Source organism: Balaenoptera acutorostrata, chromosome 1, assembly GCF_949987535.1.
Source record: "Balaenoptera acutorostrata chromosome 1, mBalAcu1.1, whole genome shotgun sequence".
NCBI classification, from domain to species: domain Eukaryota; kingdom Metazoa; phylum Chordata; class Mammalia; order Artiodactyla; family Balaenopteridae; genus Balaenoptera; species Balaenoptera acutorostrata.
This window is the reverse complement of record NC_080064.1, coordinates 16,353,593-16,375,284: the sequence shown is the minus strand read 5'-3', so window position 1 is coordinate 16,375,284 and position 21,692 is coordinate 16,353,593. Positions and strand designations below refer to the sequence as shown.

At 38.2% G+C, this 21,692-nt stretch overlaps 1 protein-coding gene across 17 annotated transcripts in view; it reads left to right on the top strand.

Annotated features, from left to right (window-relative positions):
• Positions 1-21,692, top strand: part of EIF4G3 (eukaryotic translation initiation factor 4 gamma 3) — a 398,991-nt gene that overhangs the window by 223,374 nt on the left and 153,925 nt on the right. For all 17 annotated transcript variants that reach the window (XM_057547118.1, XM_057547116.1, XM_057547082.1 and 14 more), the window contains 2 exons: positions 1,907-2,004; positions 4,573-4,695. In XM_057547118.1, the coding sequence (XP_057403101.1) occupies positions 1,907-2,004; positions 4,573-4,695 (221 nt within the window). The remainder of the gene's footprint in view (positions 1-1,906; positions 2,005-4,572; positions 4,696-21,692) is intronic.

The following is a 21,692-nucleotide window of genomic DNA, read 5'->3' as shown; positions in this document are numbered from 1 at the left end:
GGATTTTACCAGTATTAACTATCTTCATACACATTTCTTTCCTTCTTGTTACTTTGACTGCTATCCATCTCTCCCACTAAAGGCCAGTCATCACTTGTGCACCCATCATATATGTACCCATTTAAGGCTGTTACTCTAGCAGTTCTCTTCTCTCTTTCCTACATTATCATTTTTTTTCTCCCTCTGCTGGATTAGTTTTATCAGCATACAGGTATATTGTTTCATTCCCATCTTTAAAAAAAAAAAAAGTTTTTTTTTTTAACTTCATATTTTTGTCCACCTATAGCCCATTTTTCTGCTTCCTTTAAGACTTTTAAGAAAAAGAGCTGTCTGTACTCACCGTCTTCATTTTCTGAAGACAGATGAGGATGCACACCTCCACTCCCACCCCAAACAACTTTTGTCAAGGTCACCAGTGAATTCTGCTTTGCTAAATCTTAATTGACCTCCCAGTACCATTTGACATAGTTAAGCACTCTGCCCATTCTTGGACCATTCATCTCCTTTGCTGGGTTTTCTTCATATCTGTGACCTCTAAACAACATAGAGTGCCTTAGGAGTTCCATGGTGATCCAGTGGTTAGGACTCCGTGCTTTCACTGCTGTGGGCCCAGATTGAGTCCCTGGTCAGGGAACTAAGATCCTGCAAGCAGTGCAGCGCCGCCAAAAAAGGGTCACTATTAAAAATAAATAAATAAATAAACAGCATAGAGTGCTTCAAAGTTTAGTCCTTGGGCTTCTTTTCTGTTTGTACTCATTTCCTGAGTTACCCAGTCTCATGGTTTAAATACTGTCCATATAGTCTAATTCCAAAATAGATTACCTATTCTCCGACTCCAGACTTGTGTCTCTTTTGGCCTACTTGATATCTCTGTTTGAAAGTCTAATAAGAATGTCAAAACTTTACATGTCCAAAATTGAGCTCTTGATTTTTCTGCCCTAAATTGTACTCTTCCTCATCTCAGTAAATAAATAAATAGCACAGTAAATAGTACCTCCATCCTTCCACTTGCTCAGACAGACCTTAAGAATTTTCCTGGACACTTGTTTCTCTCACACCCACATCGAATCCATTAGCAAGTCTGGAGGTTCTACTTTCAAAAATATCCAGTATCTGACCCCTTCTTACCACCTCTGCTATAAGCACTCTGGTTTAATAGTAATTATAATAATAGTCAAAGTTTTGAAAGTTAAAAAGGATTCACTGAGGTGGGTAGGTAGAAGAAGTTAATTTCAGGCAGAAGGGCAGTATAGTCAAAGGCGTGAACAATGTTGAAGAGATTGGTCTACTCAAGGGATAGGAATACGTTATCCCTTAGAGCAGAGGTGTGGAGTTTGAGGATGGTAGAAAATGTAGTTTGGAACCTGGATTCCTAGTGGCTGGACTTCATCTTTAGGCTGCTTGTTATCAGCCCCAACAGTAGGACATTCGCCAAACCTAAATGGTAGCTCCCTGTGGGAGTGGTTCTCCATAAGTAAGGAGAAGAATTAGACCACCCCAACCCCCAAGATGATGAGATATATTCTCCTGCCCCTGACCAAACCCACACACAAGACACATCCACACAAACCTTTGTTTGAGAATCACGGTTGGAGGCAGTGGGCCCCCAGGATGGATTTTTTTTTAAGCAGTAACGCTCGTGGCAGTCTGCAGGAGTTGCTTATTTAGTTGTTTTTATAGTGGATGCTGAAGAAAAGATAGATGCTTATGACTGTTTGGGAATCATTCCTTGACCACTTCAGTAGCTGGAGGGGAGCTGGTGGAAAGAGCTGAGCAAGAAGAATGCTTATTTTTGTCTGTTACTTTTTTTTTAAACTAATTGTCTAGATTTACAGTGCCATTACTAGTCTTATAGTGGTTGACAAAATAACTGAATGCTTTTTTTCATTCTTTTCTAATTCTTTAGGAGCGCCTTTTTACCCAAGTCAGCCAGTGTATCAGTCAGCACCTATCATAGTGCCTACGCAGCAGCAGCCCCCTCCAGCCAAGAGAGAGAAAAAAACAGTAAGAGATCTTCATTAAGTTTTCTCACTTTAAAATTGAATGTCCATTTACTTATCAAATAAGTTTACCCACAGCTGTAATAATTATTCACCTCAGTTCCCAAATGACTGCCAATTTTTATTCCTCCCTTATATCCGCACCACTAGACCTGGAGGATTTGTATGGGCATATAACTAGATGTTACAAGTACCCTTTGCTTAATATCAATTTTCAACATGCACTGAGCTAGCTATGCTAAATGACAACATGCCATCCAGCTCCAGAACAGGAAGGTTTAATCTTCTAAAGTCTCACTAAGTGGGAGGAATTTGAGCTCGATTCTCACATCCTTATTGTCCTTTAACTCTAGTCCTAGTCAGCTCTATATTCAACTATGAATTGACAGGGGAAAAATAGCACAAGAGAAGATGGGCATGGTATTAAGGACAGCAAGAAAAATATTTCCTATAGAATATATTTATTTTAAGAAACAGGAAGCAGAATTTAGAAAATGTATTGTAATTGTTTTAAATAAATTACAGAGGCTTTGCCTCTATCTAGTCAGGCAGGCCCAAGAGAATTAGAGTACAGTAATATGAAATATGCACTGCAGAATATTTTGTAGAAGAGTGGCTTGCAATCTTTTATCCATCAGAACACACGAAATGAATGATGTTTATAAGAGATTCCCACATTCACACAGATAAAATAGGTGGGAGTGACATCATAGCAATACTCTTGCAAGTACTCTCATTTAATAATAATTAATGAGGTTCAGAACTTTGGTTCTTTTTTATCAGAGACAAATTATTTGTGCACACATCATAATAAACATGACATGCCAATGTATCATGACACTACAGTTGAGAAACTGCTGTGGAAATGTTGACACAGCATGGTAGATGTTGGACTTGAAGAACACTCTCAGAATGCAGAAAAATTAGTAAAGAAAATAATGAAAATGGAAGACAGTATTAATAGATGTTACTGAAGAAGAAAGTAGAATAAATGAATTGTAAAACAGTACATAAAACTGTAGTAGGGGACTTCCCTGGTGTCGCACTGGTTAAGAATCCGCCTGCCAGTACAGGAGACACGGGTTTGAGCCCTGGTTCGGGAAGATTCCACATGCTGCAGAGCAACTAAGCCTGTGCACCACAACTACTGAGCCTGTGTGCCACAACTACTGAAGCCTGTGCACCTAGAGCCCGTGCTCCACAACAAGAGAAGCTACTGCAACGAGAAGCCCACGCACCGCAATGAAGAGTAGTCCCCGCTCACTGCAACTAGAGAAGAGCCCATGCACAGCAACGAAGACCTAGTGCAACCAAAAATAAATAAATTAATAAATTAATTAATTTTTAAAAACCCAAAAAACTATAGCAGGAATAAGATTCTATACCTGAAAAAATAGCTGATAGTAGAAATCTTAATAAAGACCTACTCCCAGGAAAGCTTCCAGATACAGATGGTCTTATTAGTGAATTCTTTGACATTTTCAAGAAGCCAAGGCTAGCTTGATAAGCTCTGGATTTAATGACAAGCAGGGGGGGCTTTCAGCACTGTCCCAGGATGGAAGGCCTAGACCCAGGTACTCCATCTCCATTATAGCACCATCTCCACTGATGTCTATGCGTGGGTAGCCTTCAAAAAAATTAAAAGAAGACCATACACATTGTTCTGTATCTTGCATCTTTTCATTTACCAATACATCTTGACAGTCATTCCATATTAGTACATGTAGATCAATCTCATTTTTTCTACTGGCTGTTTGGTATTTAATTATAAGGATGTAGCATAAATTTTTTTTTTATTTTTTATACAGCAGGTTCTTATTAGTTATCCATTTTATACTTATTAGTGTATATATGTCAATCCCAATCTCCCAGTTCATCATACCACCACCACCCCTCGCCACTTTCCCCCCTTGGTGTCCATATGTTTGTTCTCTACATCTGTGTCTCTATTTCTGCCCTGCAAACCGGTTCATCTGTACCATTTTTCTAGGTTCCACATATTGTAGCATAAAGTTTTAATTCCTATGTTCTTGATCAGTCTTTAGGATCTTTGTATGTCTTTGCTGGGAAAAACAAACAGTATTGCAGTGAGCATCTTTACATACATATACAAGGTTATCTGCAACATAAATCCCTATTTCTGAGTCCTAGGATATGGATATTTTACATTTTGTTAGAGAACCATTTAAGGGCTTTAAAACTTTAGATAGTAACTTCCATATTTTAAAACTCTTTTATGAATCTCGTCTTATGTTAAGCATTATAAATAAAATCAGTCAATTTGGCATTGCTTAAAAGACAAGTGTTAATACTTTGCCTTTTTGACCTAGAAATTTATCCAACTAGGTTTCATTTTAGCTTGTTGTGCTAATTAATTCAAGTTGGAGCTAATGGCCTAAATTCTTTTGAATGACCCTCTCTGGTTCCGTGATTGAAATCAAGTCAAATGTGGTGATTGTCAACTTTGATGTTTGACAGGTTTCCCAGTTTGCATCTTTATACATCAGATGCCTATAAATCTACTACATAGACACCCATCTATAAATATGCCATCTTATTTGTAACCTTATAGATAAGAATTCGAGATCCAAACCAGGGAGGTAAAGACATAACAGAGGAGATTATGTCTGGAGGTGGCAGCAGAAATCCTACTCCACCCATAGGGAGACCCACATCCACACCTACTCCTCCTCAGGTAAGACAGAATGTGCCATGATGGATGATGGTGTGTATTTTTTGTTCACTAACCTCTACTGAACTCTTCTTTCTTCTATAGCCACTTGACTGTACTTTTCCTTTCCGTCAGTTGTCTCATAGCCTCGAATATCTAAATGATATTTAAACAGACATGTTGTTTCTCTTTGTAAACTGTTATAACTTCCAACTTTTTATTGGTAATATTTCTCTGTATTGTCTTCACATTCAGAGCATAGCTGCTGCCACTCTTCCTAATGAACTATTATTGCATGGTACCAAAAGGAGCTGCGTTCCTATGGAAACCTCATCATTAAATGAGTATTTTATATTTTCAATATGGAGTCTTAGGAATTAAATGCTACACTCTGTGATAATATAAACATTAAAATTGAGAATTTAAACATTTTTATTGAACTGTGTTGAGATGATTGCCTGTGTTATTCAGAGCATATTTAAATGGATTATAGGTATACCTCTTACTTTTTAGTACTACATAAATGAGCTTCTTGAGTGGAGGGTGTCTTCTTTAATTATTTACAAAGGTTATTAACAAGTTCTGTCAAACACCTTTTTGTTCCTGTTGCAGAATGTGGTTATCATGATCTTCTAAGAGTTCACTTCCTTGCTTTTAGACATCAAGGCTTTCTAGGAGAAGCTGAGGTTTAGCAAACTATAATAGAAAATGGACCCCCCCCCCCCAAAGTTTGACAGAATTTTGATTTCATCATTGGGTTACTTTAAATTCTGCTAAACCATTCAGAGGAGAAGAGTGATTTCAAATCTTCAAAATATCTAAAGTGAATGCTCAGCATATAAAACAGACGTAACCAAAGTTGTTAAGGTCTAGGGATCTGCTTGCTTCCCCCTCTTGTGGCAGGATGGTGAGGTACTTCTCAGAGCCCAGTTTACAAACAAGTGATATGGATGGTCAAATATAAGGCATTTCAGAATGACAGACTATTGACTTGATTTTAGTAGTACTGTATAGGTTAAAAAAAAGTTCTTTAAAAATTGAGCTCGCAAACAGATGTCTAAGTTTAGAGCCCCTTGAAAATCTGTGAATTTTGAGTCGGCCTAAAACTTGGGACTCTGTATAATGATGTGTTTCACTTGGAAACGATGATACGCTCTGGCTGACTTTTATCTCAGTCTTCCATCGTCTAGCTAAGTATAATCCGTAACCATCTAGATATATGAATTGTAAGGTTATATTAATGATTGTTAATAGAACTTTTCACCATTCCCTATTATTTCCCCAGGGATATTCCAAATCTGGAATGATTGAACAGGGCTTATACTTAATCTTGTCCCTGGACGTAAGCATGGGACAAGCACCATATACACATTTAAGTTATCCACTTATGTGCTCTGTTAGGTGGGAACATACTATAGCAAGAATTTAGGATTAGTTGATCGGGGCAGTTCAATTTTGGTCTGTATTTTCCCACATTGTTACTGTCCAACTATGTAGTCGACAACCTTTTGTTGATTTGTGTTTAAATTCTCAACTTGAATATATATTAGTATATCTTTTTGCATTTTAATTCCCTGTGGGTTGGTTTTTCTTTAATCTTAACAAACTTGATCCTACCCTCTTCTGGTTATCTCTCTGTCCTTAGTCACAGGAATCCTTTTGCTCTTTATCTTTCCCCAGGGATCCCAGGCCTGAATACAAATGTATGTGTTTGGGTAATCATAAAGCCCATTAAATGTACATTTTTATTTGGTAAAGGTCATCAGTCTATTATAATGTTGGTAGTTCTTTTTGAGGTGTAATGTTGTCTTGAAGCATCAGTTTATTTTATTAGGTAGTTTGCATTTAAATCCACACTTACAGATCTGTTGTCACTCCAAATGCATGAAATTCATGGAATGAATAAATAGCCTTTTAACAGACATATGTACTAGAAATATTTCATTTTCCTCTTAAGAACAACAACAGCGCAAGTGTGATGATGGCAACCGACACTTGGCTTCATTTTCTAGAAATTCATGGAGAGTGGTGCACATAGAGTAGGAGAGGATATCCCTGGTTAAGGGAAGCAGTCATTAATGCCTAATTGTTATGTCATTTAAAAATGTTGACCCAGTGTTTCAAAAGAAGCTAGAAATCAATCTGCAAGTTTTTATTGGCAACTAATTCTACTAATAAATAGCACTATGCCAGCCAAATAAGATCCTTTAGGTTTAGCCTAAAAACTGCTAGTTTGTAGCCTTGGCCTAATTCTAAATAGATCCTAGACCACAGTCTTAGTAAGTAAGACTGCAGATGAGACAACCCTTTTCAGAATTTATGACTGAATAGTAAATACTGTATTGCTTTTGGCCTTACAGAGTACCTGCTTTGAGTCACAATTGCATGTGCTGTGAATAGCAAAGCCCCTTCCCTATCATTGAGCTCATCCCAGTCTCTTCAAGGGAGACAGAGGATACTTACTAATATATGACCGATCCTCCTGTGAAATGTATACTGAGAATTATTAAAGCACAGAGGCAACCAAGTGGGTCATATTTACAGCACAGGCTCAAATGTGTTGGATCACAGAAACCTATTAATGGTACTTGGTACAGGTGAGATAGTACAGGGGAGAGGTTTAAAGCTTTGGCTTGGAATCAGGTATACTTGGTTTCAAGTCCTGGTTCCACAACTGAATTTTGTAACTTTAGCCAAATTACTTATCTTCTAGAACTTTAGCTTCCACATTTTAAAAAACGAGGGAAATAAATATCATATAGAGTTATTATAAGTATTAAATAAATACTTAAAATTGCTTAAGCTTGGGACATAATGAGCATTCAACAAATGTTATCTGTTATTAGTATTACAATTATTGTTATTTCAGAAGGCACAGAGAATGACTGGAGGAGTCTTGAAGGCTTCACAGCAGAGATGCCACTTGGTCTGAGTTCCCAGATTGTATTCACAGAAATGGAAAGAGAGAGAAGGGTGTTCCAGGCAGAATGGCAGCATGTGCAAAAAGGCACACGGTGATGGGAAATTGAGTGAAGGGAGACTGTTATCATTTCTAGCGATAGATTGGGAAGTCAGTTGAAGGAGAGGAAGCCAGTGAGAGAAATATTCAGCAATTGGTTACTAAGTAAGGATTATAAAAAGGGTAACCCTATGATTTATCATCTAAACTGGGGCGGTTTTAGAAATGAATGGGGATGCTATTAATCATTTTGCTGGGACAACAGGCATAAACCAGTACTGTCCAGGTAAACACATTGCATGGTTCCCCTAGGAGTTAGAGAGAGGGAAGAATCAGAGGTGATTCTTCAAACTTAGATACTGGGATTTATAGTAAAACATAACATGGAGTGTACATGGGATGTTTGAAAAGGGGGATAATGAATGATTTTAGCAAGCAAGCAAGCTAAGAAGAGTTAATTGAGAGAAACTGCATTGGAGGAGGAGAATGGAGAGGAGAAACAGATTTTTGCTACTTCTGTTTTTGTCCTGAAGAGTAGATTGAATTTAAAATTGTCCTGCTTCCTAAGTTTTAAAATGATCTGTGGAATAACTCCTTGAGATTTTATATCTCAGATGTATTAAAGCTATAGAAATATGTGTAATATATGTGCCCATTCAGATGATCATAGTATACAGACAGAGGTGCATGAATGGACAGAATACTAGAGTACTTGATGCTGGTCGGTCTCCACTCTGTCACTTAGATTTATGACCTTGGGTCAGAATGTTAAGCCATTTAAACCCCTATTTTTTGATATGTAAAATGAGGGATTATACGAAGTAATCTCAGAGTTCCCTTTTAGTCCTTAAATATTTAAGTTGGAAAGAAGGGAACATTTTTGTTACTTTCCCTCAGCATCAGAGTCTCTGAGCTATATCTCTGTTGTTGATAGCAGTGAGGCACAAGGAACGTTTTCATATTAAGAAATGTGCCAGCTTCCTGAAAGTCATTTTGGACCCTGCAGGGTAAAAATAAGTGTATGGTGTTGTACAGTCTGCCCTCCCTATCCACAGGTTCTTCATTTGCTAATTCAAATAGCCAGGGATCAAAAATATTCAGAAAAAAAATTACAGAAAGTTCTAAAAAGCAAAACTTGAATTTACCATGCACTGGCAAGTATTTACGGAGCATTTACGTTGTATTAGGTATTATAAGTAATACAGAAATGATTTAAAGTACCTAGGAGGTTAAATGCAAATACTGTACCTTTTCATATAAGGGACTTGAGCACCTGAGGATTTTGGTATCCACAGGCTGTCCTAGACTCAATCCCCCATGGATACTGAGGGATGACTGTATAGGCAAGGCTTCCAGAATTGTCTACTTCCAAAGGGGTGGTGAATTAAAATCACTTAAAATTTTAAATAGAACTATATATTTTCCTTCCTCTCCCTACTCCCTCTTGTTCTTTCTTCTGTTTTAAGAATTACTCTTATAATGAAGCATGGATATAACTTGGGGTAGAGTCCTATGCCACAGAGTATAGGGGCAGGTGAAAGATAATTGATTGCTGGCACATATTAGGGAAGATACAGCCTCTCCTGTCTTTTGGGAAAATTACCAAAGTTAACAGGTTATTCAGTCTTTAGAAGAGCTTCTTACAAACTTGGTACCTGGAAACCATCTGGCCATTTGTTACCTAGCCTCCAGAAATGTACCAGTTAATCTCCCAATAGCAATATGAGAGAATACCCCTTTCCTTACATTATGGCTTATTTGATAGATATAAAAATGGTATCTCATTTAATTTTTATTTATTGATTTGTGTAGTTAAAAAATTATTTCTTTTTAAATTTATTTATTTAATTTTGGCTGTGTTGGGTCCTCGTTGCTGCACGCGGGCCTCTCGTTGCGGCGAGCAGGGGCTACTCTTCGTTGCGGTGTGGTTTAAAAACTTGGTTTTTAAAGTTGTTGTTGTTTAGCCCTCTTACCCCCATTGGAACCTTAAAATCATTTTAAGTCCTCTAGCTAAGCCTCAGGACAGCTTTTACACTGAGTGTCTGAGTTTCCCTCAGCATTCCTGACACCTTGTAAGTCTTTCCTTGTCTTCAGGGAAGAGGTTCTCTTTATTGCAGATGTATGTTGTTTTATCAGGTTAGTGTTTAAAGAAAAAAAGTTTCCGTCAATCTGAACGCCTTTAACCTGGGCATACATTCTTTAGTTTGGTACATTGTTCTATTATTATTTTACACCCTTTTGAGTCACATATTTAGGTCACCCATTAGTTTATAAAAGCATTTGAGTTTGTGAATCCTTGGTTAATGTTTCCTCAGGTGTTTGGTGTGCTCCCCTGGTTGTTTTTGTGTTATCAGTAAATTATACCATAGTCTGCCCTAGTTGCTCAGACAATAAGCCTAGAAGTTGTCTTTACATCTTTGTTCTGAGACTTCACGGGTGGCGCAGTGGTTAAGAATCCCCCTGCTAACTCAGGGGACACGAGTTTGAACACTGGTCCGGGAAGATCCCACATGCCGTGGAGCAACCAAGCCCATGTGCCACAACTACCAAGCCTGCGGTCTAGAGCCCGCGAGCCACACCTACCGAGCCCGTGTGCTGCAACTACTAAAGCCCACGTGCCTAGAGCCTGTGCTCCACAACAAGAGATGCCACCCAAGTGAGAAGTCTGCGCACCACGATGAAGAGTAGCCCCTGCTTGCCACAACTAGAGAAAGCCCGCGCGCAGCAACGAAGACCCAACGCAGCCAAAAATTTTTTTTTAATTAAAAACAAAAATCTTTATTCCATATTCCACAACCATTATATCAGCAAGTCCTATCTGGCTCATTTCCACCATCTCCACTGCTACTGTTATTCTCTAAACCACTTGGATCTCCTCTAAACAACAATAACTTTCTTACTCATCTCCTTGCTTCCGCTTGCCTCTCTATTCTTTTTATTTATGTATTTATTTATTTAAAAATTATATTTATTTATTTATTTTTGGCTGTGTTGAGTCTTCGTTCCTTTGCATGGTCTTTCTTTAGTTGCGTTGAGCAGGGGCTACTCTTCGTTGCGGTGTGTGGGCTTCTCATTGCTGTGGCTTCTCTTGTTGCAGAGCACGGGCTCTAGCCACGCGGGCTTCAGTAGTTGTGGCACGTGGGCTCAGTAGTTGTAGCACGCGGGCTCTAGAGTGCAGGCTCAGTAGTTGTGGCGCACGGGGCCCAGTTGCTCCGCGGCATGTGGAATCTTCCCGGACCAGGGCTTGAACCCGTGTCTCCTTCATTGGCAGGCAGATTCTTAACCACTGTGCCACCAGGGAAGCCCCTCTTTTTATTTATTTTTTTATTGAGGTATAATTGACATAACACATTACATTAGTTTTAGGTGTACAACATAATGATATTTGTATATACTGTAAAATGACCACAATAAGTATAGTTAACAGCTGTCACCATGCACAGTTACAAAAAAAACAATTTTTTATTTATGAGAACTTTTAAGATCTCTTGTCTTTGCAGCTTTCAAATATGCAATATAGTATTATTAACTAGAGTTGCCATGCTGTTCATTACATCCCCATGACTTATTTATTTTATAACTGGAAGTTTGTACCTTTTGATCCCCTTCACCCATTTTTCCCACCCTACCGCCCACCTCTGGCAACCACCAATCTGTTCTCTTTTTCTATGAGTTTTGTTTTGTTTTTTTAATTCTACATATAAGTGAGCTCATACGGTATTTCTTTCTCTGTCTGACTTATTTCACTTAGTATAATACCCTCAAGGTCCATTCATGTTATAGCAAAGGGCAAGCTTTCATTTTTTTTGTGTGGTTGAATAATATTCCTCTGTGTGTATACAGGTTTATTCTTAAATATGTTTCCCTTGAAAGAATATAAGCTCCAGAAGCTAAGGATTTTTCTGTTTTAGTCACCAGTGGGTTCTCCATGTTTTGTATGTGATAGATGCCAGGGGGGAAAACCCACACATGTGAGTGTGTGTGCGCATGTGTGCGCATGCATACACACACAGACACACACCTTTCTAAAGAATGAATGTAGGAGAATTCTCTCCCATTTATGGAAGAAGTATGTTTTGGTCCTTTTTCCTGGTGCCATTTATTTATTATTTTACTTCCTAATCTTCATAATGTTTCTCAATTGGGGGCAATACTTCTTTATCCCCAGGGTTTGTATATATGTTAAACACATGTGGTATTTATTACAATGGCTGTTTTAAAGTCATTGAGTGGGACTTTGAAAAGTCAGTTACATATAAATAATGAAATGTGAAACATTCAAATAGCCTCTTATGTTAACAGTAAATTACATCAGCATCTCACTTATATTTGTGTAACTATTTGGAGTCTCTGGCTTTCTCTCAATGGATTACAATAAGGGTCAGCAAACATTTTCTGTAAAGGGCCAGATCGTACACATTTTTGATTTTGCAGCCAATTGTCTCTTTCACCACTACTCAACTCTGCCATTGTTGCATGAAAGCAGCCGTAGACAATATGTAAATGAATGGCTGTGGCTGTTCCAATAAAACTTTCTAAGTATCTTGTAATTTTCATATGTCAAGAAATATTGTCCTTTTAAAATTCCCCCAACCATTTAAAAATGTAAAAAGGTCTTATCTCATGGGAAGTACCAAAATAGACATGTGGCCCTGGGCCATAGTTGCTGGCCTCCTGTCTACAGTTACTTCTGTACTGAAGCATCCTGTCATATACAAGTTTAAAATAGACAGTAAATGATGGTGGCCTCTCTTTGGGTGGAAACAATATAGGTTATGTAAAGAGAAATGAATTTTATTTATTTTTTAAATCTGCCAAATCTAATTTTTTAATTTTTATACAATTTTTAAAGGTTACTTTCCATTTACAGTTATTACAAAATATTGACTATTTTACCGTGTTGTACAATACATACTTGACACCCAGTAGTTTTGTATCTCGCACTGCCCCACCCCTATACTGCCCCTCCCCCAACACTGATAACCACTAGTTTGTTCTCTGTGTCTGTGAGTTTGCTTCTTTTTTGCTACATTCACTAGTTTGTTGTATTTTTTAGATTCCACATATAAGTGATATCACACAGTATTTGTCTTTATCTGACTTATTTCAGTTAGCATAAAGCCCTCTAAGTCCATCCATGTTGCTACAAATGGCAAAATTTTCATTCTTTTTTATGGCTCGTTTTGTGTGTGTGTGTGTATCACATCTTTTTTATCCATTTATCTTTTGATGGACACTTAGGTTGCTTCCATATCTTGGCAATTATAAATAATGCTGCTATGAACATTGGGGTGCATGTATCTTTTCGAATAAATGTTTTTTTCTTTTTTTGATATATACTCAGTAGTTGAATTGCTGGGTCATATGATAGTTTTGTTTTTATTTTTCACAGCATTTCCATACTATTTTCCACAATAGCTGCACCAATTTTACATTCCCACCAACAGTGTACGAGGGTTCCCTTTTCTCCACATCCTCGCCAATATTTGTTATTTGTGTTCTTTTTGATTCAGTTCTTCTGCCCACTTTTTAGTCGGGTTGTTTTTTTTGATGTCGTGTTGTATGAGCTGTTTACATATGTTAGGTATTAATGCCCTATCCATCATATCATTTGCAAATATTTCTTCCATTTACTAGGTTGTCTCTCCATTTTGTCGATGGTTTCCTTTGCTGTGCAAAAGCTTATAAGTTTAATTTGGTCCCATTTGTTTATTTTTGCTTTTATTTTCTTTACTTTAGGAGGTGGATCCAAAAAAATATTGCTGCAATTTATGTCAAAGAGTATTCTGCCTATGTTGTTCTCTAGGAGTTTTATACTGTTTGGTCTTACATTTAAGCCTTTAATCCATTTAGAGTTTATTTTTGTGTATGGTGTCAGAGAGTGTTCTAATTTATTTCTTTTACATGTAGCTGTCCAGTTTTTCCAGCACCACTTATTGGAGAGACTGTCTTTTCTCCATTGTATATTCTTGCCTCCTTTGTCATAGATTAATTGATCATAAGTGCTTGGGTTTATTTCTGGGCTCTCTATCCTGTTTCATTGATCTATGTGTCTGTTTTTATGCCAGTATTGTACTGTTTTGATGACTGTAGCTTTTTTGTATAGTCTGAAGTCAAGGAGCATGAATTCTCCAGCTCTGTTCTTTCTCAAGATTGTTTTGGCTATTTGGGGTCTTAGGTGTTTCATATAAATTTTAAAATTATTTGTTCTAGTTCTGTGAAAAATGCCATTGGTATTTTGATAGGACTTGCATTGAATCTGTAGATTGCCTTGGGTAGTATGGTCATTTTAACAACATTGATTCTTCCAATCCAGGAACATGGTATATCTTTCCATCTGTTGTGTCGTCTTCAGTTTCTTTCATCAGTGTCTTAGAGTTTTCGGAGTATAGGTCTTCGCCTCCTTAGGTAGGCTTATTCCTAGATGTTCTATTCTTTTTGATGTGTTGGTGAATGAGATTGTTTTCTTAATTTCTCTGATAGTTCGTTGCTAGTGTATAGAAATGCAACAGATTTCTGCACATTAATTTTGTATCCTGCAACTATACCAAATTCATTGATGAGCTCTAGTAGTTTTCTGGTAGCATGTTTAGGATTTCCTGTGTATAGTATCATGTCATCTGCACACAGGGACAGTTTTACTTCTTCCTTTCCAATTTGGATTTTTAAAATTTCTTTTTCTTTTCTGAATACTGTGGCTGGAACTTCCAAAACTCTGTTGAATAAAAGTGGCAAGGGTGGGCATTCTTGTCTTGTTCCTGATCTTAGAGGAAATGCTTTCAGCTTTTCACCATTGAGTATGATGTCAACTGTGGGTTTGTCATATATGACATTTATTATGTTGAGGTATATTCCCTCTATGCCCACTTTCTGGAGAGTTTTTATCATAAATGGATGTTGAATTTTATCCAAAGCTTTTTCTGCATCTATTGAGATGATCGTATGGTTTTTATTCTTCAATTTGTTAATGTTGTGTATCACATTGATTGATTAGCAGCTATTGAAAAATCCTTGTATCCCTAGGATAAATCCCACTTGACCATGGTGTATGATCTTTTTAATGTACTGTTAGATTTGGTTTGCTGGTATTTTGTTGAGGATTTTTACATCTCTATTCATCAGTGATATTGGTCTGTAATTTTCTTTTTTTGTAGTATCTTTGTCTGGTTTTGGTATCAGGGTGGTGCTGGCCTCATAGAATGAGTTCAGAAGTGTTCCTTCCTCTGCAGTTTTTTTGCACTGTTTCAGAAGGATAGATGCTAACTCTTCTCTAAATGTTTGGTAGAATTCATCTGTGAAGCCATCTGGTCCTGGACTTTTGTTTTGGGAGTTTTTAAATTACTGATTCAATTGCAGTACTGGTAATTGGTCTGTTGATGTTTTCTATTTCTTCCTCGTTCAGTTTTGGGAGATTGTGCCTTTCTAAGAATTTGTCCATTTCTTCTAGGTTGTCTATTGTATTGGTGTATAGTTGCTCTTAGTAGTCTCTTATGATCTGTTATATTTCTGTGGTATCGGTTGTAACTTTTCCTTTTTCACTTCTGATTTTATTGATTTGGACCTTCTCCCTTTTTTTCTTGTGTAGTCTGGCTATAGGTTTATCAATTTTGTTTATCTTTTCAAAGAACCAGCTTTTAGTTTCATTGATCTATTTTTGTTTTTTAGTCTATATTTCATTTATTTCTTCTTTGATCTTTATGGCTTCTTTCCTTCTACTAATTTTAGGTTTTGTTTGTTCTTCTTTCTCTAATTGCTTTAGTAAGGTTAGGTTGTTCATTTGAGATTTTTCTGGTTTCCTGAGGTAAGCTTGTATTGCTCTAAACTTCCCTCTTAGAACTGCTTTTGCCACATCCCCTAGGTTTTAGTTCAGCTTTTTTTTTTTTCATTTGTCTCTAAGTATTTTTTAATTTCCTCTTTGATTTCTTCAGTGATCCATTGGTTGTTTAGTAGCATATTTTTTATCCTCCATGTGTTTGTGTTTAGTAGCATATTTTTCATCCTCCACGTGTTTGCAGTTTTTTTCTTGTAGTTAATTTCTAGTCTCATAGCATTGTGATTGGAAAAGAAGCTTGATATGATTTCAGTTTTCTTAACCTTATCAAGGCTTGTTTTATGGCCTAGCCTGTGATCTATCATGGAGGATGTTCCATGTGCTCTTGAAAAGAAAATGTATTCAGCTTCTTTCACATGCAATGCCCTTTATATATCAATTAAGTCCATTTGGTCTAATGTGTCATTTAAGGTCTGTGTTTCCTTACTGATTTTCTATTTGGATGATCTGACCATTGATGTAATTGGGGTGTCAAAGTCCCCTACTATTATTGTGTTACTGTCGATTTCTCCTTTTATATGTTAATATTTGCCTTATATATTGAGGTGCTCCTATGTTGGTTGCATATGTATTTGAATTTTTTATCTTATTCTTGGATTGATCCATTGATCATTATGTAGTGTCCTTCTATGTCTCTTGTAACAGTTTTTATCTTAAAGTCTATTTTGTCTGATATAAGTATTGCTACTCTGGCTTTCTTTTGATTTCCATTTGCATGGAACACGTTTTTCCATCCTCTCACTTTCAGTCTGTGTGTTTCTCTAGATCTGAGGTGAGTCTCTTGTAGATAGCATATATATAGACCATATTTTTGTATTCATTCAGCCACTTTATTCCTTTTGTTTGGAGCATTTAGTTCGTTTATGTTTAAGATAATTAACTGATATGTATGTTCTTTTTGCCATTTTGTTACTCGTTTTTTATTGGTTTTGTAGGTCGTTTTTTTTTGTTTTTTTGTGTTTTGCCTTTCTTCTTTTGCTCTCTTCTCTTATGATTTTATGACTATCTTTAGTGTTATGTTTGGATTCCTTTCCTTTTTTGTGTATATATCTATTGTAGATTTTTGGTTTGCGGTTAGCAGTCTATATATATACATGATTGTTTTAAGTTGCTGATCTTTTAATTTCAAATGCATTTTTTTTGGCTGTGCCACGCAGCACATGAGATCGACATGCAGGATCTTAGTTCCCCAACCAGGGCTCGAACCTGTGCCTCCTGCAGTGGAAGCGCGGAGTCTTAACCGCTGGACCACCAGGGAAGTCCCTCAAATGCATTTTTAAACCCCTACATTTTTAGTCTTCTCCTCTCATGATTACTGTTTTTGATATCATATTTTACTTCTGTTTTGTGTATCCCTTAACTGCTTATTGTGGATATAGATGACTTGACTACATTTTTTTGTCTTTTTAACCTCCCTGCTAGCTTTATGTATGTATGATTTCCTACCTTTAGTGTGTGTTTACCTTTACCAGTGAGCTTTTTTATTTTGTAGTTTTCTTGTTGCTAGTTGTGTCTTTTTTTGCCTAGAGAAGTTGCTTTAACGTTTGTTGTAATGTTGGTTTGGTGGTGCTGAACTCTTTTAGCTTCTACTTGTCTGTAAAGCTTTTGATTTCTCCATCAAATCTGAATGAGAACCTTGCCAGGTAGAATATTCTTGGTTGTAGGTTTTTCCCTTTAATCACTTTAAATATATCATCCTACTCCCTTCTGGCCTGCAGAGTTTCTGCTGAAAAATCAGCTGAGAGCCTTATGGGAGTTCCCTTGCTTTTAATATTCTCTCTTTATCTTTATTTTTGTCATTTTGATTATGGTGTGTCTTGGTGTCTTCCTCTTGTGTTAATCCTGTGTGGGACTCTCTGCACTTGCTGGACTTGGGTGACTGTTTCCTTTCCCAGGTTAGGGAAGTTCTCAGCTATTGTGTCTTCACATATTTTCTCAGGCCCTTTCTCTCTCTCTTCGTCTCAGACTGCTATAATGTGAATATTAGTACACTTGATATTGTCCCAGAGGTCTCTTAAACTGTCCTCATTTCTTTCTTTTTTCTGTTCAGCAGCAGTGATTTCCACGACTCTTGTCTTCCAGCTTACTGGTCCATTCCTCTGTATCATTTAGTCTGCTATTGATTCCTTCTAGTGTGTTTTTCATTTCAGTTATTGTATTCTTCATCTCTGTTTGGTTGTTCTTTATATTTTCTAACTCTTTGTTAAAAACTTCTCACTCTGTGTATCCATTCTTCTCCTGAGTTCTTTTATCAGCTTTACAGTCATTACTCTGAACTCTTTCTTGGGTAGATTGCCTGTCTCCACTTCATTTGCTTTTTCTTCTGGGGTTTTGTCTTGTTTCTTCATCTGGAACATGTTTCTCTGCCACCTCATTTTGTCTGAGTTGCTATTTGTATTTTTATGTATGTGGTAGGTTAGTTACATTTCTCAAACTTGGAAAAGTGGCCTTCTATAGGAGACATCCTATGTGTCCCAGCAGTGCACTTCCCTCTTGTCACCCAAGCTATATGCTCTAGGGGTTCCTCCTAAGAGGGCTGAGTGACTCCTTCTGTTGTGGAGGGCTGACTGTGCGGGTGGTCTGGCAGGCTTTTCTGGCCCCTAGTGTGATTGGTTGCCAGGCCATGCCTTGTGTGGATGCTGCTAGCTGCTGTGTGGTGGGGCCTGGTCACGAGGTGGCTTGTTTTAGATCCCTAGGGGGCCCTTGGGCTAGTGCTGGCTCACTGGTGGGTGGAGTCAGGATCCCAAAGACTCCGAGGCTGTTGCCTGTATTACACCAGGTCCCAGAATTAGTGCCTGGGGTTAGTAGTGGCATGCAGAGCTGGCTCCTGAAGTCTGGCTGAAGGGCCCAGGGATCCTAGAACTCATTTCAAATCGTTGGTGGTGGAGCCAGTTCCTGACACAGCTCGGTATGGGATCCAGGGTGTCCTGAAGCTTGTGTTGGCCTGCTAGTGGACTGGGCCTGGGCCAAGCTGGTCCCAGGATAAGGTCTGGCCTGCTCTGAGTGGGCTGGGTCTGCAGGCTGCAGGATCATAGTTTTCTTGCATCCGGTGTCTGCCCCCTGTTGGGTGAGGCTGTTCTAGAGGCTAGTGCAGGCTTCCTGGAGGGAGAGGGCAGTGCCTGCCCGTTGGTGGGTGGAAGTGGTTCTTGGCCCTTTGGTGGGCAAGGGCATGTCTTGGTGCATGTCTAGAGGTGGCTGTGGGATCACAGCGTCTTTTGGCGGCCTGTCTGCTGATGGGTGGGCCTCTGTTCCTGCTGAGTTGCTTTGCCTGAGGCGTCCCAGCACTGGTGCCTACAGGCTGTTGTGTGGGTTTAGGGTTAGGTGATGGAACTAGTGAGTGAAGATGGCAGCCACCAGCAGCAGTGGTCACACAGTAGAATGTTCCCAAATATGGCTGCTACCAGTGTCTGTGTCCTCAGGGTGAGCCACAGCCACACCCCCCCCACACACACACACATACCTCTCCAGGAGACTGCCCAAGACCAGCAAGTAGGTCTGGCCCAGGCTCCTATCAAGTTACTGCTTTTGACCTGGGTCCCAGTGCGCATCAGATTTTGTGTGCACCCTTTTAAGAGTGAAGTTTCTTTTGCCCTCAGTCCTATGGGGCTTCTGAAATTAAGCCGCTCTGGCCTTCAAAGCCACATGCTCTGAGGTTTCATCTTCCCGGTGCAGGACCCCTGGACTGGGGAGTTTGACATGGGTCTCAGAACTCTCACTCCTATGGGAAATCCTTTGCAATATAACTGTTCTCCAGTTTGTGGGTTGCCCACCCAGGGGTATGGGATTTGATTATATCATGAGTCTGCCCCTCCTACCCATCTTGTTTTAGTTCCTTCTTTATGTCTTTAGTTGTAGAAGATCTTTTCTGGTAGGTTCGTCTTTTTCATTGATGGTTGTTTTGAAGACAGTTGTGATTTTGGCATGCTCATGAGTGAGATAACTGAGTCTTTCTACTCTGCCATCTTGGCTGCTCTCGAGAAGTGAATTTTAAATTGTGCAAAGAATATTAAAGACAATCCCAGATTTTGTTGCCTTGTTTTATCTGTTGGTACTCTATTGGGCCCACATCTACCAGTATCCCTTCAGGCCAATACTTCAAATTTAATATGTAAATCTTCAACAGAGTAGATTCTCAAGTAGAGTTTATAAAGGAAATTCACTTCTTGGGTACTATCAAGTATCTGATATCTTGCCATTCTTTAAATAAGCTTCCTTAACATTGTTTTTGAAGAGTGAGAATTTTTTTTCTTCTGCCAGTCAGAGCTTTGATCTTGAAAAATTTGATGTGGGGAGGGAATTTAGCATTGACATAAATTATGAACTGTTGAAACAATGTGATGTTGCCAAATAAACCCTAACCTTTTAACCTGACTTCCTGAGCATCTTTGTTGAATTATTTTATGTTTTGATATCAATTGCCCTTCCAGTCTGATTTTTATAAATTTTAACTCCTACCAATAGTGAAAGTGACTGAAGTGCAGTGATTCTGAAATTCATTAAATATATTCTCAACAGGGTTGATCATGTCACCTGAGAAGAGATGAAATTAGAGGTTAGCTAAAATTTGAGATTATCCTAAATTAAAATTAATCTGAAATAAGATTAAAGTATTGATGTATGTTGTATGTTAGTATGTTATTTTCTTGGTCCTGTCCGAAGCTAGAGAATGTTAAAGCTGAAAGGCACTGTAGGATCTTTAGTTCCTTTTCAGTTTACAGCTAAGGATTACCTTTGTGTGTTTTTTTTTGTTTTTTTTTTGTTTTGGCCATGCCGTGTGGTGTGTGGGATCTTAGTTCCCTGACCAGGGATTGAACCTGCACCCCCTGCATTGGGAGTGTGGAGTCTTAACCACTGGACTGCCAGGGAAGTCCCCAGCTGAGGAAATTGAGTACTTTCCTAGCATTCCGTGGCTATATAACTAAGTACTAGATACTTGGATTTGGAACTATGAGTTAACCAACATGTTATCTCACTCCTTTCTTATAAATCTTTATACGTAACATCTTCCTAGGGCTTTGTTGTTGGAAAAATGTCTGTGCAGTTGTCTTTTTAATATGATTGAAGGTATTTTAATCCTAGATTGAAAAACTCTCTGATCTATACAGATTTATAGGTATCAGCAGTCTTTTACTGTCTTAAAACTCTCACCTTAACCATGTATGTCATTTATTTTGGTGACCTACTTTCAGCAGTTACCCTTTTTCATTGGTTATTAATTTCCCTGACTATTGGAGTAGTTAATATTTTCTTTCTTTCTGGTAAAGGACACAATTTACAGATCTTTCTTTCCTGGGTTATGTGGATAACTTTTTTTTTTTTTTTAATTATTTATTTATTTATTTATTTATGGTTGTGCTGGGTCTTCGTTTCTGTGCGAGGGCTTTCTCCAGTTGCGGCAAGTGGGGGTCACTCTTCATCGCGATGCGTGGGCCTCTCACTATCACGGCCTCTCTTGTTGCGGAGCACAGGCTCCAGATGCGCAGGCTCAGCAATTGTGGCTCACGGGCCCAGCTGCTCTGCGGCATGTGGGATCTTCCCAGACCAGGGCTCGAACCCGTGTCCCCTGCATTGGCAGGCCGATTCTCAACCACTGCGCCACCAGGGAAGCCCTGGATAACTATTTAATAAATATTAAATAGTATAGACTCTTTCCTTTGTTCTAGAGCTGTTTTCAACCATAGAATTGAACTGAGTCCCTACAGTCATCCCTCAATATCCACAGAAGATTGGTTCCAGGACCCGTGGATAGCAAAATCCGTGGATATTTAAGTCTTTTAGGTATTAATGGCTAGTACAGTTGGCTCTGTGTATCTGCGGTTCACACGTCTGCGGGTACAGAGGGGTGACTGTTATTTTCACTTACAGCTGGGAACCCTTCCTAATTTTTGAATTTTAATAATAGAATTTTTTCCCACTGGAGCTAAGGATTCAGAGTAGAGTAATCATGGTAGTACTATCCATTTGACAGTGATTCAAAGTGAAAATAGAAACTCTTTCATTTTTTACATATGGAAATATAATTTTAGTGGTCTTCATGTAGAAGTTTTTGTGGAATATGAGTACTTTCATGGTCTATAATGAATAGGTGAAATAATACTATGTTTCCCATTTTTATCTGTTATTTTATACATTACATATAGTCCTATATCAATTGTATGTTGTACATTGTGAAAAGCATTGTTAGTTAAATGACATGGTAAATGATAGGTGTTTAATTCATATATTTCATTT